The sequence below is a fragment of the Crotalus tigris genome, unplaced genomic scaffold (assembly GCF_016545835.1).
Source record: "Crotalus tigris isolate CLP2741 ecotype Arizona unplaced genomic scaffold, ASM1654583v1 scf7180000017791.1120302, whole genome shotgun sequence".
Classification (NCBI taxonomy): Eukaryota; Metazoa; Chordata; class Lepidosauria; order Squamata; family Viperidae; genus Crotalus; species Crotalus tigris.
The window spans coordinates 322,197-342,500 of record NW_024096638.1 but is presented as its reverse complement, the minus strand read 5'-3'; the positions used below and the strand labels follow the sequence as shown (position 1 = coordinate 342,500).

The following is a 20,304-nucleotide window of genomic DNA, read 5'->3' as shown; positions in this document are numbered from 1 at the left end:
TCCCCCCACCCAAGCAGGAGAACCGGATACCCTTCCCATCAAGTGGCGGTCCAGTCTCCTTTTAAAAGCCTCCAGATTCTTGGATGAGAAGCGAAAGCTTTTCAAGGGGGGGGGGACTCAAGAAAGTCCAGTTGCCCTTTGAAAAAGCCCGCCTTGGACCCCCCCCCCAAGTGGAGACAACCTTTCCAGGGACAGCTCTGCCCAGTGCCATCTCCCCTGCAAAAGCCCGGCTCCTTTGCAAGGCTTGAATTGCAACTTCCTCGCCTGCCTTAGGCTGAAGGGTGTGTGTGGAGGGAGGGGGGATTTGGCTCTGGGAGGGGGGTGTAAGAATGCTGATACCTGCCCTCCCCCCCCCTCCTCACTTCTGTACTGCATGCCTGGCATGTCTTCCAGTTTCTGGGATTAGTGCTGCAAGGGAAGCTCCCCGGTGTGTCATCATAGCCAGGGTGGGGCCCGGTGGCTGTTGACCCAGCAGAGGCAGGCGGCCAGGGTGGCGTTTCTGTTTCTCCGGAGGGGAGGGGATGACCCAGAGCTCTGGAGGCTGCCTTTGTTCCCCCCTTCGCCTCAGGGAGCTGCTCAGCCTGCTTGGCTCCTTGACTTTGCTTTGAGGGCTCTGGAGATTTGTTTACCCCCCCACTTACTCATTCTTTCCCTCCTTCCTCTTTCCCTCTCAGTCTAGAGAAAAGAAGGAGTGGGGGGGGGGACACGCTAGCAGTGTTTCATTATTTGAGGGGCTGCCACAAAGAGGGCAGGGTCCACCTCTTCTCCAAAGCACCTCAAGAAGCAATGGATGGCAACTAATCAAGGAGAGAAGCAACCTGGAATTAAGGAGACACTTCCTGACAGTGAGGACAATTAACCAGTGGAACCACCTGCCTCCAGAAGCAGTGAATGCTCCAATACTGGAAGTTTTTAAGAAGAGACTGGACAGCCATTTGTCTGAAATGGGATACGGTTTCCTGCTTGAACAGGAGTTGGGCTAGAAGATCTCCAAGTCCTTTCCACTTCTATTCAGATAGATAGAAAGATAGATAGATAGATAGATAGATAGATAGATAGATAGTAGATAGATTAGTAGATAGATAGATAGATAGATAACATAGATAGATACATAGATATAGACAGATGAATAGTCGATAGATAAATAGATAAATGAATGAAAGATAGATAGATGAATAGATGATAGATAGATAGATGAATAGATAGATAGCCAGCAAGCCAGCCAGATAGAGATAGATAGATAGATGAATAGAAGATAGATAGATAGATGCATAGATAGATGCATAGATAGACAGACAGATGAATAGTTGATAGATATAGACAGATGATGTGAATTTAAATGGACTCCAGAAGATGGTAGAGGACAGGAAGACCTGGAGGAACATTGTCCATGGGGTCGCGACGGGTCGGACACGACTTCGCAATTAACAACAACATAGACAGATGAATGAAAGATAGATAGATAGATAGATGAATAGATAGACAGATGAATAGTCAATAACATAGATAGAAGAATAGATGATAGATAGATAGACGATAGATGAATAGAAGATAGATAGACAGATAGGTAGATAGATAGATAGGTAGGTAGTAGATAGATTAATAGATAGATAGATAGATAGATAGATAACATAGATAATAGATATAGACAGATGAATAGTCGATAGATAAATAGATAGATGAATGAAAGATAGATAGATGAATAGATGATAGATAGATAGATGAATAGATAGATAGCCAGCAAGCCAGCCAGATAGAGATAGATAGATGAATAGAAGATAGATAGACAGATAGGTAGATAGATAGATAGATAGATAGATAGATAGGTAGGTAGTAGATAGATTAATAGATAGATAGATAGATAGATAGATAGATAGATAACATAGATACATAGATATAGACAGATGAATAGTCGATAGATAAATAGATAGATGAATGAAAGATAGATAGATGAATAGATGATAGATAGATAGATGAATAGATAGATAGCCAGCAAGCCAGCCAGATAGAGATAGATAGATGAATAGAAGATAGATAGATAGAGATAGATAGATAGATAGATAGATAGATAGATAGATAGATAGATAGATAGATAGATAGATATGACGAACGGTTGCAGGAATTAGGTATGGCCAGTCTAGAGAAAAGAAAGACAGATGTGTAGTGGAATGTAGTCTGGATTCCTAGGAGGGAGAGGCTGCATTCCAGAAAGCAAAGAGGCAGCAGATAGTTTGGTCAGGAGGAAGGGAGTTAAGATGCTTCCTCCGTAGAGATGCTCAGAGTATTATCTATAATATGGAAATAGTTCCTTTCATATGGCAAGATTCTGTCTGTAAGTGGGGAACTATAAAGAAATTACTTGGAAGTAACTAGATGTATATTTAGGGAGATTCTCAGTCATCGAGGTCATAGTTATGCCAAAGGTGCTTTTCAAAAGGCACCTGGACTTTCTTGTTTTTCTTTGAAGACGTTTTGCTTCTCATCCAAGAAGCTTCTTCAGCTCTGACTGAATGGTGGGGAATGGAAGTATTTATACTCCTTGCAGACAGCTGGTCGTTTGCCTTCTTTCAGAGAGTTATTGAGGTCACCTGGAGGTTTACCTGTGTTTTCAGGATCACCTGAGTGATGCAAATGGGTGTGGAGCCTTTTTGGCTGCAGGATGTTTTCTGTCCTGTATCCATTCACTGTTGCCCACCATTCAGTCAGAACTGAAGAAGCTTCTTGGATGAGAAACAAAACGTCTTCAAAGAAAAACAAGAAAGTCCAGTTGCCTCCTGAAAAAGCATCTTTGATATAACTTGATGTATCTTGCTTGGTTCTGGAAGACCTGACATCTGCCAACTTTAGGGCATGAGGCTTAGCATGTCACCCAAAGACAGGATTAGCTTTGTGCAAGGGAGGGCAATGCCCCACTTTCACAGGCACATCGCCCTCTGCTGTGGTCTGGGAACAGCCAAATGTTCTCCTGCAAAACATCTCCATCTCCCCTTTCTGAGAAGGTAGATGTCATGCATTTTTTTCTCCCCCCATTGGTTGTATTATTATTATTATTATTATTATTATTATTATTATTGTTGTTGTTGTTGTTGTTGTTGTTGTTGTTGTTGTTATGGATCATCGCACAGTCAGCCAGATGTTCAGACTGGATTTGGCATTTTGTCTACCTATCGAGTCCTTATCCAGGACCTGGGATAGGCAGATGTGGATGTTTGATGGTATTACAGATATCGTCGCAGGATGGAAGCAGTTCCTAATAAGGCCGCCTTTTGCAATTGACTAATAGCGAATTTGTCAATGCCAATGGTGTTCAAGTGGTGCTCCAGTTGTTTTGGGATTGCACCCAAGGAGCCTATGACTATTGGTACTACCCTTGCTTGCTTTTGCCACAGTCTTTCTATTTCTATTTGTAGGTCTTTGTATTTTGTTATCTTCTCCAGTTCTTTCTCTTCTATTCTGCTATCTCCAGGCACTGCCACGTCCACTATCCAGACTTTTTTGTCTTTCTTATCGACAATTGTTAAGTCTGGGGTGTTATGTTGCAGGTGCTTGTCTGTTTGAATTCTGAAGTCCCAGAGCAGTTTAATTTTATCATTTTCTATGACTTTCTCTATTTTATGATCCCACCAGTTTTTGCTTACAGGCAAATGATATTTTTTGCAGATCTTCCAATGCACCATTGTTGCTACTTTGTCATGCCGCTGCTTGTAATCAGTCTGTGCAATCTTCTTGCAACAGCTTACCAAGTGGTCCACTGTTTCTTCAGCTTCTTTGCATAGGCGGCACTTACTGTCTTTTGCTGTCTTCTCAATTTTGACTTTGTATGCATTTGTCCTTAAGGCTTGGTCTTGTGCAGCCAGAATTAGTCCCTCGGTCTCTTTCTTCAATTTTCCTGCTCTTAGCCATTGCCAGGTTTTATTATTATCTGCTTTCCCAGCTATTTTTTTCATGTATTGGCCATGTAGTGCTTTGTCTTCCCATGCCTCTATTCTGTTCTTCATTTGGTCTTTCTTGTAGGCCAGTTTGGTCTCTCCAGTAGTTAGTAAGCCTTCCTGATATACTAATTTCAGTGCATCTTCATCATTGTTCTTCAGATATTCTTCCAAAGCCATTTTTTCTTCTTCAACCATCTGATGTACTTGTAGCATTCCACGCCCACCTATTTGCCTTGGTAGATAAAGTCTATCAATGTCACTGCGTGGATGAAGGGCATGATTCATTGTCATTATTTTTCTGGTCTGCCTATCCATTGCTTTTAGTTCTGCTTGAGTCCAGTCCACTATTCCAGCTGTGTACCTAATGACTGGAATTGCCCAGGTGTTGATTGCCTTTATGGTATTTCCTCCATTGAGTTTGGACTTTAAGATCTTCTTCACTCTCTTGATGTATTCACCTCTAATCTTTTTCTTGACTTCAGTGTGCTTGATGTTGTCAGCCTGAAGGATACCCAAGTATTTGTAGTATCTTCCTCATCCAGACTCTTAATGTTATTTTCGTGGGGCATCTTGATTCCTTCAGTTTTCACTACTTTTCCTTGTTTGATAGTAAGTGTGGCACATTTATCCAAGCCAAACTCCATAACAATATCTTGGCTATATATATGAACAGTGTTGAGCAGCGATTCTATTTCAGATGATGTTTTTCCATTCAGCTTCAGATCATCCATGTAAAGGAGGTGGGATAGTCTAGCAGATGTTTTTGATGTTTCATAGCCATGTCCTGAGTTATTCAGTATTGTTGACAGAGGAAACAGTGCAATCACAAATAGTAATGGTGACAATGAATCTCCTTGAAATATTCCTCTCTTGATATTAACCTCTCCCAGTCTCTCACCATTGATCTGCAACTGTGTCTTCCATTGTGCCATCGATCTTTGCACAAATTTTCTGATGTTTCTACTGACTCCTGTTATTTCTAGGCACTTGATTATCCAGTCATGTGGCAGAGAGTCAAATGCCTTTTTGTAGTCAATCCATGCCACATTCAGGTTGGTCTTCCTCTTCTTGCAGTTTTCCAAGATCATTTTGTCTATTAGGATCTTTTGTTCCTCTGCTATTGGGGCGGTTTCCTTTCTGCTCAGGTGGAACGAGATTGTTTTCAACTAGATGCTGTTGTACTGCATCAGCTACCACACCAGTTAGTAATTTGAAAGTTGTTGGTAAGCAGGTAATTGGCCTGTAGTTACCTGGTGTTGCCCCTTTTGCTGGATTTTTCATTATTAGGTAGGTTTTCCCAGTTGTTAGCCACTTTTCAATTTCTCCTCCTTGTAGTATATTGTTGAACTGCTTGGCAATGAGTGGGTGTATAACAGTTAGATGTTTCAACCAAAACCCATGCAGTTCATCTTCACCTGGTGCTGACCAATTTTTGATTTTCCTTGCTCTTTTTTCTACCATTTTTGTTGTTATTACTAGTTCTTTCATTTCAACTTCTGTTTTATTTGCATCCACCTCTTTTAACCAAGCCACATCCTTGTTGTATTTCTTTGGGTTATCCCATATCTGCTTCCAGAACTGCACTGTTTCTTCCTTGTCAGGTACTGACTGATTCCTTGCAGTTTCTCCATTGATGGATTGGTAGAAACGTTTCTGATTGGATTGAAATTGGAGGTTCTGCCTATAGTTTGCAATTCGAGCTTCATATCTACTGATTTTCCTGGCTATAGCTGTTATTTGTTGCTTTATTATTTCCAGTGCTTCCTTGATCTTCCTTGTTTCTAAGTGGTATTTCTTGATTAGGTATTCTTTGGTCTTCTTGTTCTTCAGCTTCTTTTCTTTCATCTGTTCTAGCTTGCTTGCATGTGATCTTAACTTGCTGATCTTATTTTCTAGTCTAACCTTCCATTTTTCTGGTGCACTGTTTGTTTGTTTTTCTTCTTTGTTGATTTTGCATCCCAGGTATTCAGTTATAACTGCAGCTGTTGTGTACATTATAAATCGGCGTTGATCTGCTAGTCTCTGTTCTGTTATTTCTGATTCTGGATATTGTTCTTTCCAGAACTGGTGCATTCGTTTTAGATATCCTCTTCTTGTTGGACTTGATCTGTAGTAACAGATCATTATTTCTTTGTTTTCCATCACTGTGTATCTGGGACGGGTAAACACCTTTTCTTCCAGTAGTTCTGCAGCTGCTGGCCCTGGTTGCTCAGCCAACAGTCCTGAGTCCTGTAACCCATTTTTCACCAGATATCCAGGAACTCCAATATCTAGCGCGGACCTTGTTAACCCGGGCGACGTCCGAGCCGGTATGGCATTCTGCAATTTACGTCTCACCATATTTTTTATGGGAGAGACACTCTTTGTCTGACTCCTCTGATGAGACCTGTCCAGTATGGTTGAACCTCTGGCATAGCTCTCATCTTCCTCAGAGTACACAAGCCCCACAACCACGTCAAGGTAGTGCCTCACTGGAGGATTATTATTATTATTATTATTATTTTGTTGCGTTGCACATACACTGAGAGCTTCTGCGCCAGAGACATATTCCTTGTGGGTCTAATCATACTTGGCCAAACAAAGTATTCAATTCAATTCAATTCAATGACCGTAGGTGGGGGGACTGGCCTCAAGATGGCGACACTTACAGCAACCTCAGTGAAATGCTCTCTAGCATACTGGTATTTGATGTTCTTTTTTATTTTCTGTAACTCACTGCAGAATATACATCCATCAGAAATGAGCTTCTAAATATCAGGGGACTTTCCAGGAATATTCCTCCTCCTAGAGGACTTCTAGAGTTGATTTCCCTTTGTCTCTTATCTCATCTTCTCTCTCTCTCTCTCTCTGGCTGCTGCAGATGTTTGCCAGCTGCCCTCTGTCGGTGGCATCTGTAAGGCGATGTTCCCACGCTTCTTCTTCAATGTTTCCACTCTCAAATGTGAGGGATTCATCTATGGTGGTTGCGGTGGCAACAAGAACAATTTTGTGTTTGAAAGTCAGTGTCTCAGAACCTGTCGGTCGACCAAGGGTGAGTACTAACCTCTCGCCAGCCGAAAGCAAATATTAGGAGGCTCCCCAAGGTAGACAGTTGAAGACCCTTTGCATGGGCCTAGCAGGACACCACGGATGGTCCTCCAGATCTTCTTTGGAGCTACACAGCTCTTCCTTTTGAGGCCACCTCTCAGTTGGCGATGACATGGATGATTTGAAATACTTTCAACTTCTGGGAAGTGGCCACCAATCAGGTCCTGCTAATCATAGCCCCAAGTTGGTCTGCTAACCATTTTGACTCGTTCCTAGCCCATGGCTCATAGCAGAATAACAGAGTGGGAAGGGACCGTCAAGGTCTTCTAGTCCAACCCCCTACTCAAACAGGAGACCCTATAACATTTCAGCCGTCTCTTCTTGAAAATCTAGCCTGATGAAGCAGTCACAGCGTCTAAAGGCAACCCATTCCATGGATGAATTGTTCTCTCTCTAGAAATGTCTTAGTTCTAGGTTGAATCTCTCCTTGATTAGTTTCCATCCATTGCTTCTTCTCCTGCCCTCAGGTGCTTTGGAGAATACAGTAGGTGGACCACCTCTTCTCTGTGACAGCCCCTCAAATATTGAAAATACTGTACCCCTGGTTCTTTGCTTCTTTCCACATTCAAAGTAGTGTTGTCCACCACTGAACTCATTTTTTGGCTGTAGATCAGGGATCTTCAAACTTGGCCCTTTTATGACTTGTGGACTTCAACTCCCAGAATTCCTCAGCCAGCCCTGGCTGGCTGAGGAATTCTGGGAGTTGAAGTCCACAAGTCATAAAAGGGCCAAGTTTGAAGATCCCTGCTGTAGATCCAGCTTAGTCATTCATTGATCTTGCTAGGATCTGCCCTCCCAGGTCATTCCAGTTTGGAGAGACTGGACACTGCTTTCCAAGAAACCTCTGCCTCCATAATGTCTGACCTGTGCTTTCTGAAGGGTTAGTCAGATTTTACACGAGGTCCTTATAAACGGGTCTTTAGAGTTTTGTGGAAGATCACTAAGCTTACTTTTGAAAATAGGACCAGCAATCTTTCTCTCTGTTTGCCTGAGAAAGTTGCTGCTATCCTGCCTCCAAGGACTTCCAGGCACTTGTGGGTCTTGACCCACACAACCTTCACTGTCCCCGGGGCCTGCAGCCCATTAGTCAGGGTGGGTATGCATGCTGGGCACAAGATCTCAAGGCCATCTCTTCAAAGCCTGCATCCTCTTAGTTGAGCAAGTTGCCATGTGTAAAAACATCCGGGGTTCTGATTAGTGGTTTACACCTGCTCAGTCCTCATGAAAATGGACTGGGGGGTGACATGACAGCGGTCTTCTAATATTTGAGGGGCTTCCCCAAAGAAGAGGGGGGGTCAACCTGTTCTCCAAAGCACCTGAAGGCAGGACAAGAAGCAACGGATGGAAACTGACCAAGGAGAGACACAACCTAAGAGAAATTTCCTAAGAGCGAGAACAATTAACTAGTGGAATGAGTTGCCTCCAGAAGTTGTGGGTGCTCCAACACTGGAGGTTTTCAAGAAGAGGTTGGATAATCATCTGTCTGAAATGGTGTAGAGTCTTCTGCTTGGATGAGAAGCCCTTCAAAGTTCTCTTCCAGCTCTTTTATTCTGTTATTCTGCACACCACAAGCAAGGCCTGATGGGAAAGGAAACGGAGGTGGGGCCCCTTCCTTGACCCATCCTCCATTGAAACAGGAAGGTGACCATCAGCGGGTAGCAGATAAGGCCTTCACCCAAGGCTTAGCACGTTTTGTGCCAGTCTCTTCTCTGGTGGCTTGACTGGTGGAAGATCACAAAGACAACTGTGGCCAAAGCGGTCAACGCTTGTCCGGTTGAGTGAGTTACATCATACCAGGCAGGGCTTCTTGGTTGGGTGGCTTGTCCTGGGACAAACTATCTGGTAGCCCTTTCACACTGAGGGGCCCTGGGGCAGCTGGGGAGGCCTGCCCCCCCTTGCAATTTGACCCTGGATTGTCCCTTCAACGAGAATCTGTTGACACAGATCTTGTTTTATTTAGACCAGGGGTGTCCAGCCTAGACAATTTTAAGACCTGTGGACTTCAATTCTGGGAATTGAAGTCCACAAGTCTTAAAGTTGCCTAGGTTAGAGACCCCTGATTTAGGGTCAAGATTCCTTTTGGAGGTTGGACACAAGAGTGAAGTCCACAAGTTTTAAAGTTGCCAAGATTGGACACCTCTGTTTTAAAGTTTTCACCCAGTGGGCATCTCCCCTGCTATTTTAAACCTAAGATGCAATGTTCCTGTGGTTCTTGATGACTTTATTGCCAATATCCAGGATAGTCTCCATTGCCCCCATAGTCTGACTCACCCTCTTTTCATTTCCAGGGCGCGCCTAACCGTTGGCAGGAACAGAGATGGCAAAAATCACGCGATTGGATTCCCGACTCAGCTGCTTTCCTGGACCCCCGACTCTGCCACCGAGATAGGACAAGGATGATGCCTCTGAATGATTGGAGCTACCTTGCCTGTCCCCCCCCATGCCCCCCATGCCCCTCCATATAGTCTGCTTTCTGTGTCTGTGAAGTTGCCTCCAAAGGACACTTTCTCCCAATCCCTGGGCTGGACCCGGTTGGCGTGTTCCTTGGCTATGACCCTCCCCTTAAAGAGTTTCATGTCCCTTTACATGCGTGTTGAGGAAGGTTGGTCCTCCGTTCCCCCCCCCCCACAGATTAGATGAGGAGACTGGCAATTCTGGGTAGCCTGGCCAGAGGGGTGTCAACACTGCAAATATTGTATATTCTTGCTTTTGACAATATGTAGAATTGTCTGGTAATTATGGAGTTAATACAGGGCAGAAGGGGGGTTGGGGGTAAAGCCCGGGAAAGAGAGAGGAAGGAAACCTTTGACCTTCACACTAAATGGATAATGTGAGATATGAGGGCTAATTTAGGGAGGGAACATGCTGATAATTTAACTGCTCAGAGGAAGAGAACTTAGATCCTAGCATCCCTCCATTGTGCCTGTACCGAAATTTTGTAACAATAAAAGACGTTTAGGAAAATCAATGCCTGGAAGTTCTTTGGAATGTTTCATTAGCCGGAACCACAACAAGGGGACTCCCTCTCCCCTTGCCCCAGGAAAGGTCTTGCTTACCAGGCAGTGGGGTGTCAAGAGAAAGGGGGATAGAGGGGGCCCCAAGCACAGGGGGCCTTTGGGGACCCGACTTGGCTGCAGCAGGGCCAAAGCTTCCACCTTCAGAGCTGAGGGGGGGGGCAGCTTTGAGTCGGTCCAGGCACAAAATGGCCCCATCCGGATTCAGGAAGCCCCAAATCTGGAGAAAAAGGAAGTGGAAGTCCGGCAGGCAACGGCTGCAGGGTGGGCTGGAAGCCAGAGACCCTCCTGGACACTCACTCTCAATGTGCAGAGGGGTGGAGAAAAGATAGGGGAGATGTGTGTGTGTGTGTGTGTCTGTTTCTGCATCCTGGGGGAGAGTTGGGATAGAAGGCTGATGAATGAATGAATGAATGAATGAATGAATGAATGGACGAACGAACCAACCAACCAACCAATCAACCAACTAACTAACCAACCAACCAACCAACCAACCAACCAACCAACCAACCAACCAATCAACCAACCAACCAACTAACCAACCAACCAACCAACCAATCCAAGCCCAAACTGCTCTGTTTGTACATAATGAAAGACAACATTAAAGACACTGACACTTTACCCAAGGGTGTGAACCTTGGTGTGGGAGAGTGTGTTTCTTGTTTGGTCAGCTGATGGGCAGCTAGCAAGAAGGAGCCAGAGGGACCAGCGTCCAGCAGCCCTGTAGGAGCAGCCCTGCAGGGGGCAAGGAGGAGCTGGGGGAATAAGGAAGAAAAAAAGGAGAAGGAGAAGGAGGAGGAGGGGAGGAAGGAGGAGGAGGGAAAAGAAATAATAGCATAACAGAGCTGGAAGGGACCCTGGAGGTCTTCTAGTCCAACCCCAAGCTCAAGAGGAGACCTTATACCATTCCGGGGGTCCATTCTCCAAAGTGCCTGAAGGCAGGACAAGAAGCAACAGATGGAAACTCATCAAGGAGAGAAGCAACCTGGAACTAAAGAGAAACTTCCTGACAGTGAGAACCATTAACCAGTGGAACTACCTGCCTCCAGAAGCTGTGAATGCTCCAACACTGCAAGTTTTTAAGAAGAGACTGGACAGCCACCTGTCTGAAATGGTATAGGGTTTCCTGCCTGAGCAGGGGGTTGGACTAGATGACCTCCAAGATCCCTTCCAACCTTGTTATTCTGTGATTCAGTTATTTTGAGGAGGGCAAATGGACAGCCAACATTTCTGGGTGATCCTCTCTTGGCCTCTCTTCTTCCACAAGTTCATTAGAAGGTAGCAATTCCCCCCTCCCACCCACCCCCACACACTAATTTGCATCACTGGGAGGAAGTGAGAGAGAAACATGGCAAAATCTTGCAATTTGCACCGGGGTTTGTGGCAGAGAAACTGTGGTTCAGGAGGCTGGGTCTGGCCCCCTCCCCTCCCTCCCTCTTCTTCGACTGTGCCCTGAACCGATCTGGAGAAAGAACAAGATCTCTCGACCCTCTGAACACGGTCAGAGAATCCTTGGGTTGGGGAGGGGGGCACCGAGAGGTCTTCTACTCCAGCCCTGGCCCAGGGCAGGGGCCCTCACAGCAACGGCTGCCAACTTTAGCTTGAAGCCCTCCAGTGAGGGAGGCTGGGGGCAAGAGGGCCAAGGAGTCCTCCAGGGGGATGCAAAGGGAGGCCAGTCCAAGTCGAGATGGTTACAAGGACAAAGAAAAAAAATGAAATGCTGCAGGGGATTTGGGTGAGAGGAAAAGATCTTTTATTGGGGAGGGGCTCATCTCCATCAGAGGGGGGAACAAGAAGATGAGCCAGAAGCAGGAACAGCCAGAGGAGCAAAGACCCCTCAGACGGAGGAGGGAGAGAGAGAGGGAGGAGAAGGAGTAAGAAGGGAGGGAGAGAGGAGTAGTAGGAAGAGTAATGAGGGAAGGAGGGAAGAAGAAAGGAGTAAGGAGGGAGGGGGAGGGAGGGAGAGAGGAGAGGAGGAGGAGGAGCAAAGAAGGAGGGAGGAGGAGTAAGGAGGGAGGGAGGAGGAAGAAGGGAGGGAGAGAGGAGTAGTAGGAAGAGTAATGAGGGAAGGAGTAAGGAAGGAGGGGGAGGGAGAGAGAGGAGAGGAGAAAGGAGGAGGAAGAGCAAAGAGGGAGGGAGGAGGAAGAAGGGAGGGAGAGAGGAGTAGTAGGAAGACTAATGAGGGAAGGAGGGAGGAAGGAGGGGGAGGGAGAGAGAGGAGAGGAGAAAGGAGGAGGAAGAGCAAAGAGGGAGGGAGGAGGAAGAAGGGAGGGAGAGAGGAGTAGTAGGAAGACTAATGAGGGAAGGAGGGAGGAAGGAGTAAGAAGGGAGGGGGAGGGAAGGAGGAGAGGAGAAAGGAGGAGGAAGAGCAAGGAGGGAGGGAAGGAAGTATGGTGGAGGAGGAGGGAGGGAGGAGTAACAAGGAGTAACGAGGGAAGGAAGGAGGGAGGGAGGAGAGGAGAAAGGAGGAGGAGGAGGAGGAGGGAAGGAGGGAAGGAGGGAGGGAGAGGAGGATAAGGAGGGTGGAGTGAGTGAGTGAGGAGGAGGAGGAAGAGGAGGAAGACTGTCAGCATAGTCAGGTCTTCACTGAGGTGGATCCAAGAAGGCCGCCCTGAGGCCTTCTCCCTGGGAAAGGATCAGAGTTCCTGTTGAAGGAAAGGAGAGACATTCGCCTTGGGAAAGCAGCAGAGACCCCCCCACAGGGAGGGGCAGAGTCTGGTCCCCCCTCCCAGTTCCCTGGCCCTGAGCTTGACCAAGCGGCAGGAGGACCCGTCCATCAAGGAAGAGGCCCAGTCCTGAGGGAGGGGGAACATCCGCTTCACATTAGGGATTCCTCCCTTCCCAGGAGGGGTTTCACCCTCCCCCCCTCCAGGCTCCTGTTCTTGTGGTCCAGGGGACCCCAGGCCACCCCCTGCCCCCACCCCGCCACAGTCAGGACAGGCCTTGCACGCCCAGGGAGCCCTTCCTGGTGCCAAGAAAAAAAAAAGGGGGGGAGGCTCATCTAGCATCCAACAGCAGTGAAAGCATTCTCAATCTCCGTTTCCGCCCCCCCCCCTGAAATGGGAGTCGTACCTTCACACTTCGGCAGACAGTGCCGCAGCCGGTGGGGCAGCAGATCCTTCCTTCCCCACAGTTGTCATCTGATTCGCATTGAGAGATACAGATGCCGACACCGTGGACCTCTGGACACCCTCTCCGTGGTGCTGCAGGAAAAGCGACAGCTGAATAACAGTCACAGCGTTGGAAGGGACTTTGGAGGTCTCCTAGTCCAACCCCTTGCTCAAGCAGGAGATTCTATACCATTCTGGACAATTGGCTGTCCTATCTCCTCTCCTCCAGTGTTGGAGCAAGGATTTCCCCAGATTCATTGTTCTCCCTGTCAGGAAATTCCTCCTTAGTTCTAGGTTGCTTCTCTCCTTGATGAGTTTCCATCCGTTGCTTCTTGTCCTGCCTTCAGGCGCTTTGGAGAAGAAGTTGACTCCCTCTTCTTTGGGGCACCCCCTGAGATACTGGAAGACGGCTATCATGTCTCCCCTCGTCCTTCTCTTCATTAAACTAGACAGTTACAATTCCTGCAACTGTCCTTCATATGTTTTATCCTCCAGTCCCCTGATCATCTTTGTTGCTCTTCTCTGCTCTTTCCAGAGTCTCAGCATCCTTTTTATATCGTGGCGACCAAAACTGGACACTACACACCCTCTTCACGAACTGCTTTCCTTGTTACCTTTGGGGGTGTGTGTGGTATCCAAAGCAGAACATCCAGATTCACAGCTTTGTTCCATACAGTGTCAACCATGTGAACTCTCAAGCTTCCTCCTTCCGTTATGTATTCAAGATGGACAGTGAATAATATTTATATGTTACTTATATGTAAGGGTGTAGGGCAGGGGTAGGCAACCTTGGCTCTTTTAGGACTCATGCCTGGCTCAGGAATTCTGGGAGTTGAAGTCCACAAGTCACGAAGGGGCCATAGTTCCCCCATGCTGGCTCAGGAATTCTGGGAGTTGAAGTCCACAAGTCACGAAGGGGCCATAGTTCCCCCATGCTGGCTCAGGAATTCTGGGAGTTGAAGTCCATGAGTCATAAAAGAGCCGAGCTTGCCTACCCCTGGTCTATACATATGTTGTATATAGTATGTTTTTAAATGTGGTGTTATTTATGTGCACACTTTGAGAGCAAACAACTAAATTTTATTTTTAACGTGTGCCATTGTGCCCACAGGAAAAAACGACAATAAAAGTTATCTAATCTAATCTTACCTTCTGGTGCACAGAACTGGACGCAGGTTTCCTTGTCCCAAAAGTTGTTGGCATTTCCTCTGCTGCCTTTGTAGAGGAAACTCTCGCACATCCTGGAGACGGCGTTGTAGAAGAAGCGGAACCGAAAGACATCGCCAAAGCCAGAATCACTGGGCAATTGGCAGATATCTGGAGAGAGGCAGAAGACTCTGAGCCTTTGTTCTTTGTTGTTGAAGTGAAAGCCCCCCCCCCTGGAAATGTTGCTGGCCAATAATCAGCCCTTAACTCGGCAAACGGTGGGAAGGCCAGATTTGTCGGTTATATCTCAAAACCTGCAGCTTGCACTAATATTGTCAGGTCCCCAAATCCTTGTTGTCTTCCTTGCATATTATACTCTTGTGCTTTTCTTTTGGGGCCTGCCTTTCTGATGGGGGGAGGGGGTATATCTGCTTTCGCTTGGGATAACTTTCGCTTTCTACTTTCCTTCTCTCTCCTTTCCTTCTCCCACCTCTATCCACTTGAGTGTCAACGCTGCTAACATCATGTTCTTGCTTTGACAATAGATGGAAATGGAGCCATCTTTTTCCCTTTTGCTTTTAGAGTTAGATGATGCTGGGAGTGGGGGGGGGATGTGAACGAGAGTCCAATTAGACATAACAACACTAAACTTAGCGTGAGAATCAAGGTTATTGTAACCAGAGCTGATAAGGAATTGGCAGGCTGGAGAGCTGGGAAGAAAGCCTGTGCTTCAAGCTAATTGGGGAATGTGATTTATGACTAATTGGAGGAGGGAATTGTGTTTTGATACTAGGTGCCCTCCTAGGGGAGGGGAATTCAGTTTTTGGCTTCGATTATGTAGTGCCGATATTATGCTCCTCTAATAAAATATCCTTTAAAGTAAATAATGCCTCGAACTTCTTTTGAAGAGTTTCATCTGTCAGAACCATGACACTGAGAAAAGAATTTGTCTCCCTTATCAGGAAGACGGCTACAGAGAAACAAAACTGGAGAAGACCTTGTGATGCTGTTTTACTATTATCTTTCTCATCTTCTGCTCTTTCCTACTGCTTTCTCCTACTGGTATCCTATGATTTATCACTTGCGTGTATCTTATGATTAATGATTGTAACTTAAATTTATGATCCATGACCTATCACTTTGTTGTTTGTGTACACACTGAGAGCTTATGCACCAGACAAATTGCTTAGGTGTCACTTGGCTATTCTATTCTATTCTATTCTATTCTATTCTATTCTATTCTATTCTATTCTATTCTCTATTCTATTCTATTCTATTCCTATTCTATTCTATTCTATTCTATTCCTCATTCTATTCTATTCTATTCTATTCTCATTCTATTCTATTCTATTCTATTCTATTCTATTCTATTCTATTCTATTCTATTCTATTCTATTCTATTCTATTCTATTCTATTCTATTCTATTCTATTCTATTCCTCTATTCTATTCTATTCTATTCTATTCTATTCTATTCTATTCTATTCTATTCTACTTATACTCTATTTCTATTCTATTCTATTCTATTCTCATTCTATTCTATTCTATTCTATTCTATTCTATTCTATTCTATTCTACTCTACTCTACTCTACTCTACTCTACTCTACTCTACTCTACTCTATTCTATTCTATTCTATTCTATTCTATTCTATTCTATTCTACTTACTCTACTCTATTTCTATTCTATTCTATTCTATTCTATTCTATTCTATTCTATTCTATTCTATTCTATTCTATCTATTCTATTCTACTCTATTTCTATTCTATTCTATTCTATTCTATTCTATTCTATTCTATTCTATTCTATTCTATTCTATTCTATTCTATTCTATTCTATTCTATTCTCTGTTCAGAGACAGCTTTGACATGCAGAGGAGTCTGTAAAATGTTCCAATCCCCCCCCCCCCCGGCCCAGCCTTCTCCTCCACCCCAGGTTTGCTCACCACGGCTGGAACAGGCCTTCAGGCATTCTAGCTGTGTTGCGAAGTTGTTTCTGTTGCCCTCGCACCCTTGATAGACAAACTTTTCACAGACGCCCGCCTTGGAGTTATAGAAGACTCGGATGGAGGACTCATCGCTGCATTTCTGACGATCTGGAGGCAACTGGCAGAAACCTGAAGGTCCCGGTGGGGTTGGGGGGGGAGGTCAGTTTTGCCAAAATTGGGAGAAAGAAAATAGAGAAAGTCACCACCTTGACTTGTTTATAAAAAAATAATGAATGCAGGCAAGATATAGAACAGTAATAGTAATAGTAATAGTAGTAAAGTTGGAAGGGACCTTGGAGGTCATCTAGTCCAACCCCCTGCTCGGGCAGGAAACCCTACACCATTTCGGACAAATGGCTGTCCAGTCTCTTCTTAAAAACTTCCAGTGTTGGAGCATTTACTGCTTCTGGAGGCAGGCTGTTCCACTGCTTAATTGTTCTCACTGTCAGGAAGTTTCTCCTGAGTTCTAGGTTGCTTCTCTCCTTGATTAGTTTCCACCCGTTGCTTCTTGTCCTGCCTTCAGGTGCTTGGAAAATAGCTTAATTCCCTCTTCTTTATGGCAGCCCCTGAGATATTGGAATACTGCTATCATGTCCCCCCTTGTCCTTCTCTTCGTTAAACTAGACATACCCAATTCTCGCAACCGTTCCTTATATGTTTTAGCCTCCAGTCACCTAATCATCTTTGTTGATCTTCTCTGTACTCTTTCTAGAGTCTCAACATCTTTTTTACATCGTGGTGACCAAAACTGGATGCAGTATTCCAAGTGTGGCCTTACCAAGGCATTGAAGAGTGGTATTAATACTTCACGTGATCTTGATTCGATCCCTCTGTTAATGCAGCCTAGCACTGTGTTGGCCTTTTTGGCAGCTGCAGCACACTGCTGGCTCATATTTAAGTGATTGTCTACTAGGACTCCGAGGTCCCTCTCACAGAACAGAACAGAATAGAATAGAATAGAATAGAATAGAATAGAATAGAATAGAATAGGAATAGAATAGGAATAGAATAGAATAGAGTAGAGCTGGAAGGGACCTTGGAGGTCTTCTAGTCCAGCCTGCTCAAGCAGGAGATCCTATACCATTTCAGACAGGTGAATGTCCAGTCTCTTCTTGAAAACTTCCAGTGATGAAGCACCCACACACAACTTTTGAACGCAACTTCTCCTCCACTGGTTAATTGTCCTCACTGTTAGAAAGTTTCTCCTCAATTCCAGGTTGCTTCTCTCTTTGATTAGTTTCCAACCATTCTTTCTTGTCCTACCCTCTGGGGCTTTGGTGAATAACGTGACCCCCTCCTCTTCTTTGTGGCAGCCCCTCAAATACTGGAATAACTGCTATCATATCTCCCCTGTTTCTTCTTTTCTTTAGACTAGCCAAACCCAAGTCCTGCAGCCGTTCTTTGTATGTTTCAGTCTCCAGGCCTTTAATCCTCTTAGTTACTCTTCTTTGCACTTTTTCCAAAAGTCTTTTTTGGGAATGTAGTGACCAGAACTAGATGCAGGATTCCAGGTATGGTCCCTGTGGAACCAGAGTCCAAAAGGAGAGGTGTGAGTGCTGGAAAGGCTCATTCACCAGCTCCTGGAGCAAGGGGACATCAACAATGTGTGTGTGTGTGTGTGTGTGTGTGTGAGTGTGTGTGTGTGTGTCTCATCCTGAGAATCCCCCCATCTGAATTCTGGGCTTTGATCCCTGGCTCTGGGCCACAAGGGTCCCCAGGCCTATGTAACAACACAGTGCTAGGCTGCATTAACAGAGGGATAGAATCAAGATCACGTGAAGTATTAATACCACTCTTCAATGCCTTGGTAAGGCCACACTTGGAATACAGCATCCAGTTTTGGTCACCACGATGTAAAAAAGATGTTGAGACTCTAGAAAGAGTACAGAGAAGAGCAACAAAGATGATTAGGGGACTGGAGGCTAAAACATATAAGGAACGGTTGCGAGAATTGGGTATGTCTAGTTTAACGAAGAGAAGGACAAGGGGGGACATGATAGCAGTATTCCAATATCTCAGGGGCTGCCATAAAGAAGAGGGAATTAAGCTATTTTCCAAAGCACCTGAAGGCAGGACAAGAAGCAACGGGTGGAAACTAATCAAGGAGAGAAGCAACCTAGAACTAAGGAGAAACTTCCTGACAGTGAGAACAATTAATCAGTGGAACAGCTTGCCTCCAGAAGCAGTAAATGCTCCAACACTGGAAGTTTTTATGAAGAGACTGGACAGCCATTTGTCCGAAATGGTGTAGGGTTTCCTGCCCGAGCAGGGGGTTGGACTAGATGACCTCCAAGGTCACTTCCAACTTTACTATTATTATTATTATTATTCTCTTATGATATAGAAATCTCTCCTGCCAGCCATGCCTGGTCTCACTCAGGCAGGCTTTGGTTGAAGGAGAAGTTGCCTTCACAGCTGACGTTAGGGGAATGGAAGGGCGGAACAAAAAAGGAAGGACATCCAAGATGAAGTATTTTCGTTTGGCTGGGAATATGGAACAAATCATTGCAGGTTATTAATAAATGGCAGAAATGTTTACAGAGTAAATGAATCCCTCGATGGGATGTTTACCAAAGGTGGGGAAATGGGTGGATAAATTCCCAATAGGTCACACTGCCGTGTCCTCTGGGTTTGCCCATGAGGGGAACAAGGACGTTTATCCCCAGGGGACAGAAGAGACGTGCCTGGAAAACGCCCTCATCCATGCCAGCAGAAGCTGGTCACTCTTCAAGGTCATGGATGCGAATCTCTCCCTTTCCCAAAGGCTTAAGAGCTACTGCAACCCAGCCAGACGGTCTGTGGGGAAGCAGCAGCAGCCAGCTGGAAAACAGGTCCTGGGAAGGAGAGGGTCTCCCTCTGCAGCAGGCCAAGAAGACAAACTGACCACCTGCTTCCTGCCTTGGGAGGGGTGGGATGCCCCTGCAGGAAAGGAAAGCCGCCAGAGACCGAAACCCACCCCAGAGGAGAACGGAGTCCCAGCCCAGCCAAACTGTTTCTCAGGTCCATTTCCCACCAAGGGTGGGCTGAGGGTCTACTTCAGTCTGTAGGGTCTCCTGCTTGAGCAGGGGATTGGACTAGAAGACTCCTAAGGTCCCTTCCAACTCTGCCATTTGTCTCCCGGAGGAGGACAGTTCTTCCACAGAAGTGGAGCAAGCTTTGGTCGAAGAGAGTTGCACCAGGGCTGGAAGGATGCTTTCTGGACTGGTTGAGGAGCCATGGATTCCCAGGTTATCGTGGTGGAAAAGTAAAGGAAAGGGAATGTTGCCTGAAGCCCAACATAGAGGAGAAAGGAGTCCCAGCCCAACCAAACCAGCTTCTCGGGGTCCATTTTGGGGGAGAACACGATTCTCAGAAAACCAGGAGACATCTGGATAGGAAACTAGCTGGCCACTGGCTTGGCTGGAAAGCAGAGGAATCTGCTAGTGGAAGACCTAGCTTGCTAATGTAAGGGAACAGGGGTATTGTTTGAAACCCACCCCAGAGGAGAAAGGAGTCCCAGCCCAGCCAAACCGACTTCTCAGGTCCATTTCCCACCAGGGGTTGGCTGAGGGTCTACTCACTGTTCAGAGGAATCTGGCTCTTTTCACCATCATCCCCTCCAGCAACCGCATGGAGGCCAGCAGAGAAGGAGAGGAGCACCCCAACGAGAAGGAGCCTGGCCCACATGGTCTCTCAGGAGGAAAGAGGTCTCTCGCCCGAGGCAGAGGGAGTATATAAAGCTGGAGAAAAGGGCATGGCAGCGGTTTAACCGCAGGATTGTGGGACTTTCGCAATGCAGTGCTTCCTCTGGACAGGAGAGACAACCCAACAAGGAGGAAGGACACAGCGGTAGTTTCTAGGAACGCAACAATCTTGCGTAATGATTGAACTCCACCTTGTGTGCACATTGCAATGGTCAGACTAGAAGGATGGGGTGAGGTTGGGGCTGGCTGAGCCCCTTGGACTGGTAACATCCAAAGCAGTCTGGCCTGGCTCAAGAGTCCTGGGCTGTGGGGGATGGACAGGGTCCCCTTTCCAGGGGATACTAGAA

The 20,304-nt window shown here is 45.9% G+C and overlaps 2 protein-coding genes across 3 annotated transcripts in view; one reads left to right on the top strand and one right to left on the bottom strand.

Moving 5' to 3' along the window:
- LOC120307533 (eppin-like) overlaps positions 1 to 9,464 on the top strand; it is a 14,296-nt gene extending 4,832 nt beyond the window's left edge. Inside the window, exons 3-4 of one of the 2 annotated variants that reach the window (XM_039342388.1) lie at positions 6,793 to 6,963; positions 9,308 to 9,464. In XM_039342388.1, the coding sequence (XP_039198322.1) occupies positions 6,793 to 6,963; positions 9,308 to 9,318 (182 nt within the window). In that variant the 3' untranslated portion in view covers positions 9,319 to 9,464. The remainder of the gene's footprint in view (positions 1 to 6,792; positions 6,964 to 9,307) is intronic. The other variant, XM_039342389.1, reaches the window with a different exon arrangement.
- A 3,056-nt stretch (positions 9,465 to 12,520) lies between these two features.
- Positions 12,521 to 20,001, bottom strand: LOC120307528 (chelonianin-like). The gene is made up of 5 exons (XM_039342384.1): positions 19,835 to 20,001; positions 16,233 to 16,403; positions 14,293 to 14,460; positions 13,106 to 13,236; positions 12,521 to 12,678 (listed from the first exon to the last, which is right to left on the bottom strand). The coding sequence occupies exons 1-5, from the start codon at positions 19,938 to 19,940 to the stop codon at positions 12,670 to 12,672; spliced, it is 585 nt and encodes a 194-aa protein (XP_039198318.1). The 5' UTR covers positions 19,941 to 20,001; the 3' UTR covers positions 12,521 to 12,669.
- Positions 20,002 to 20,304: the final 303 nt, after the last annotated feature.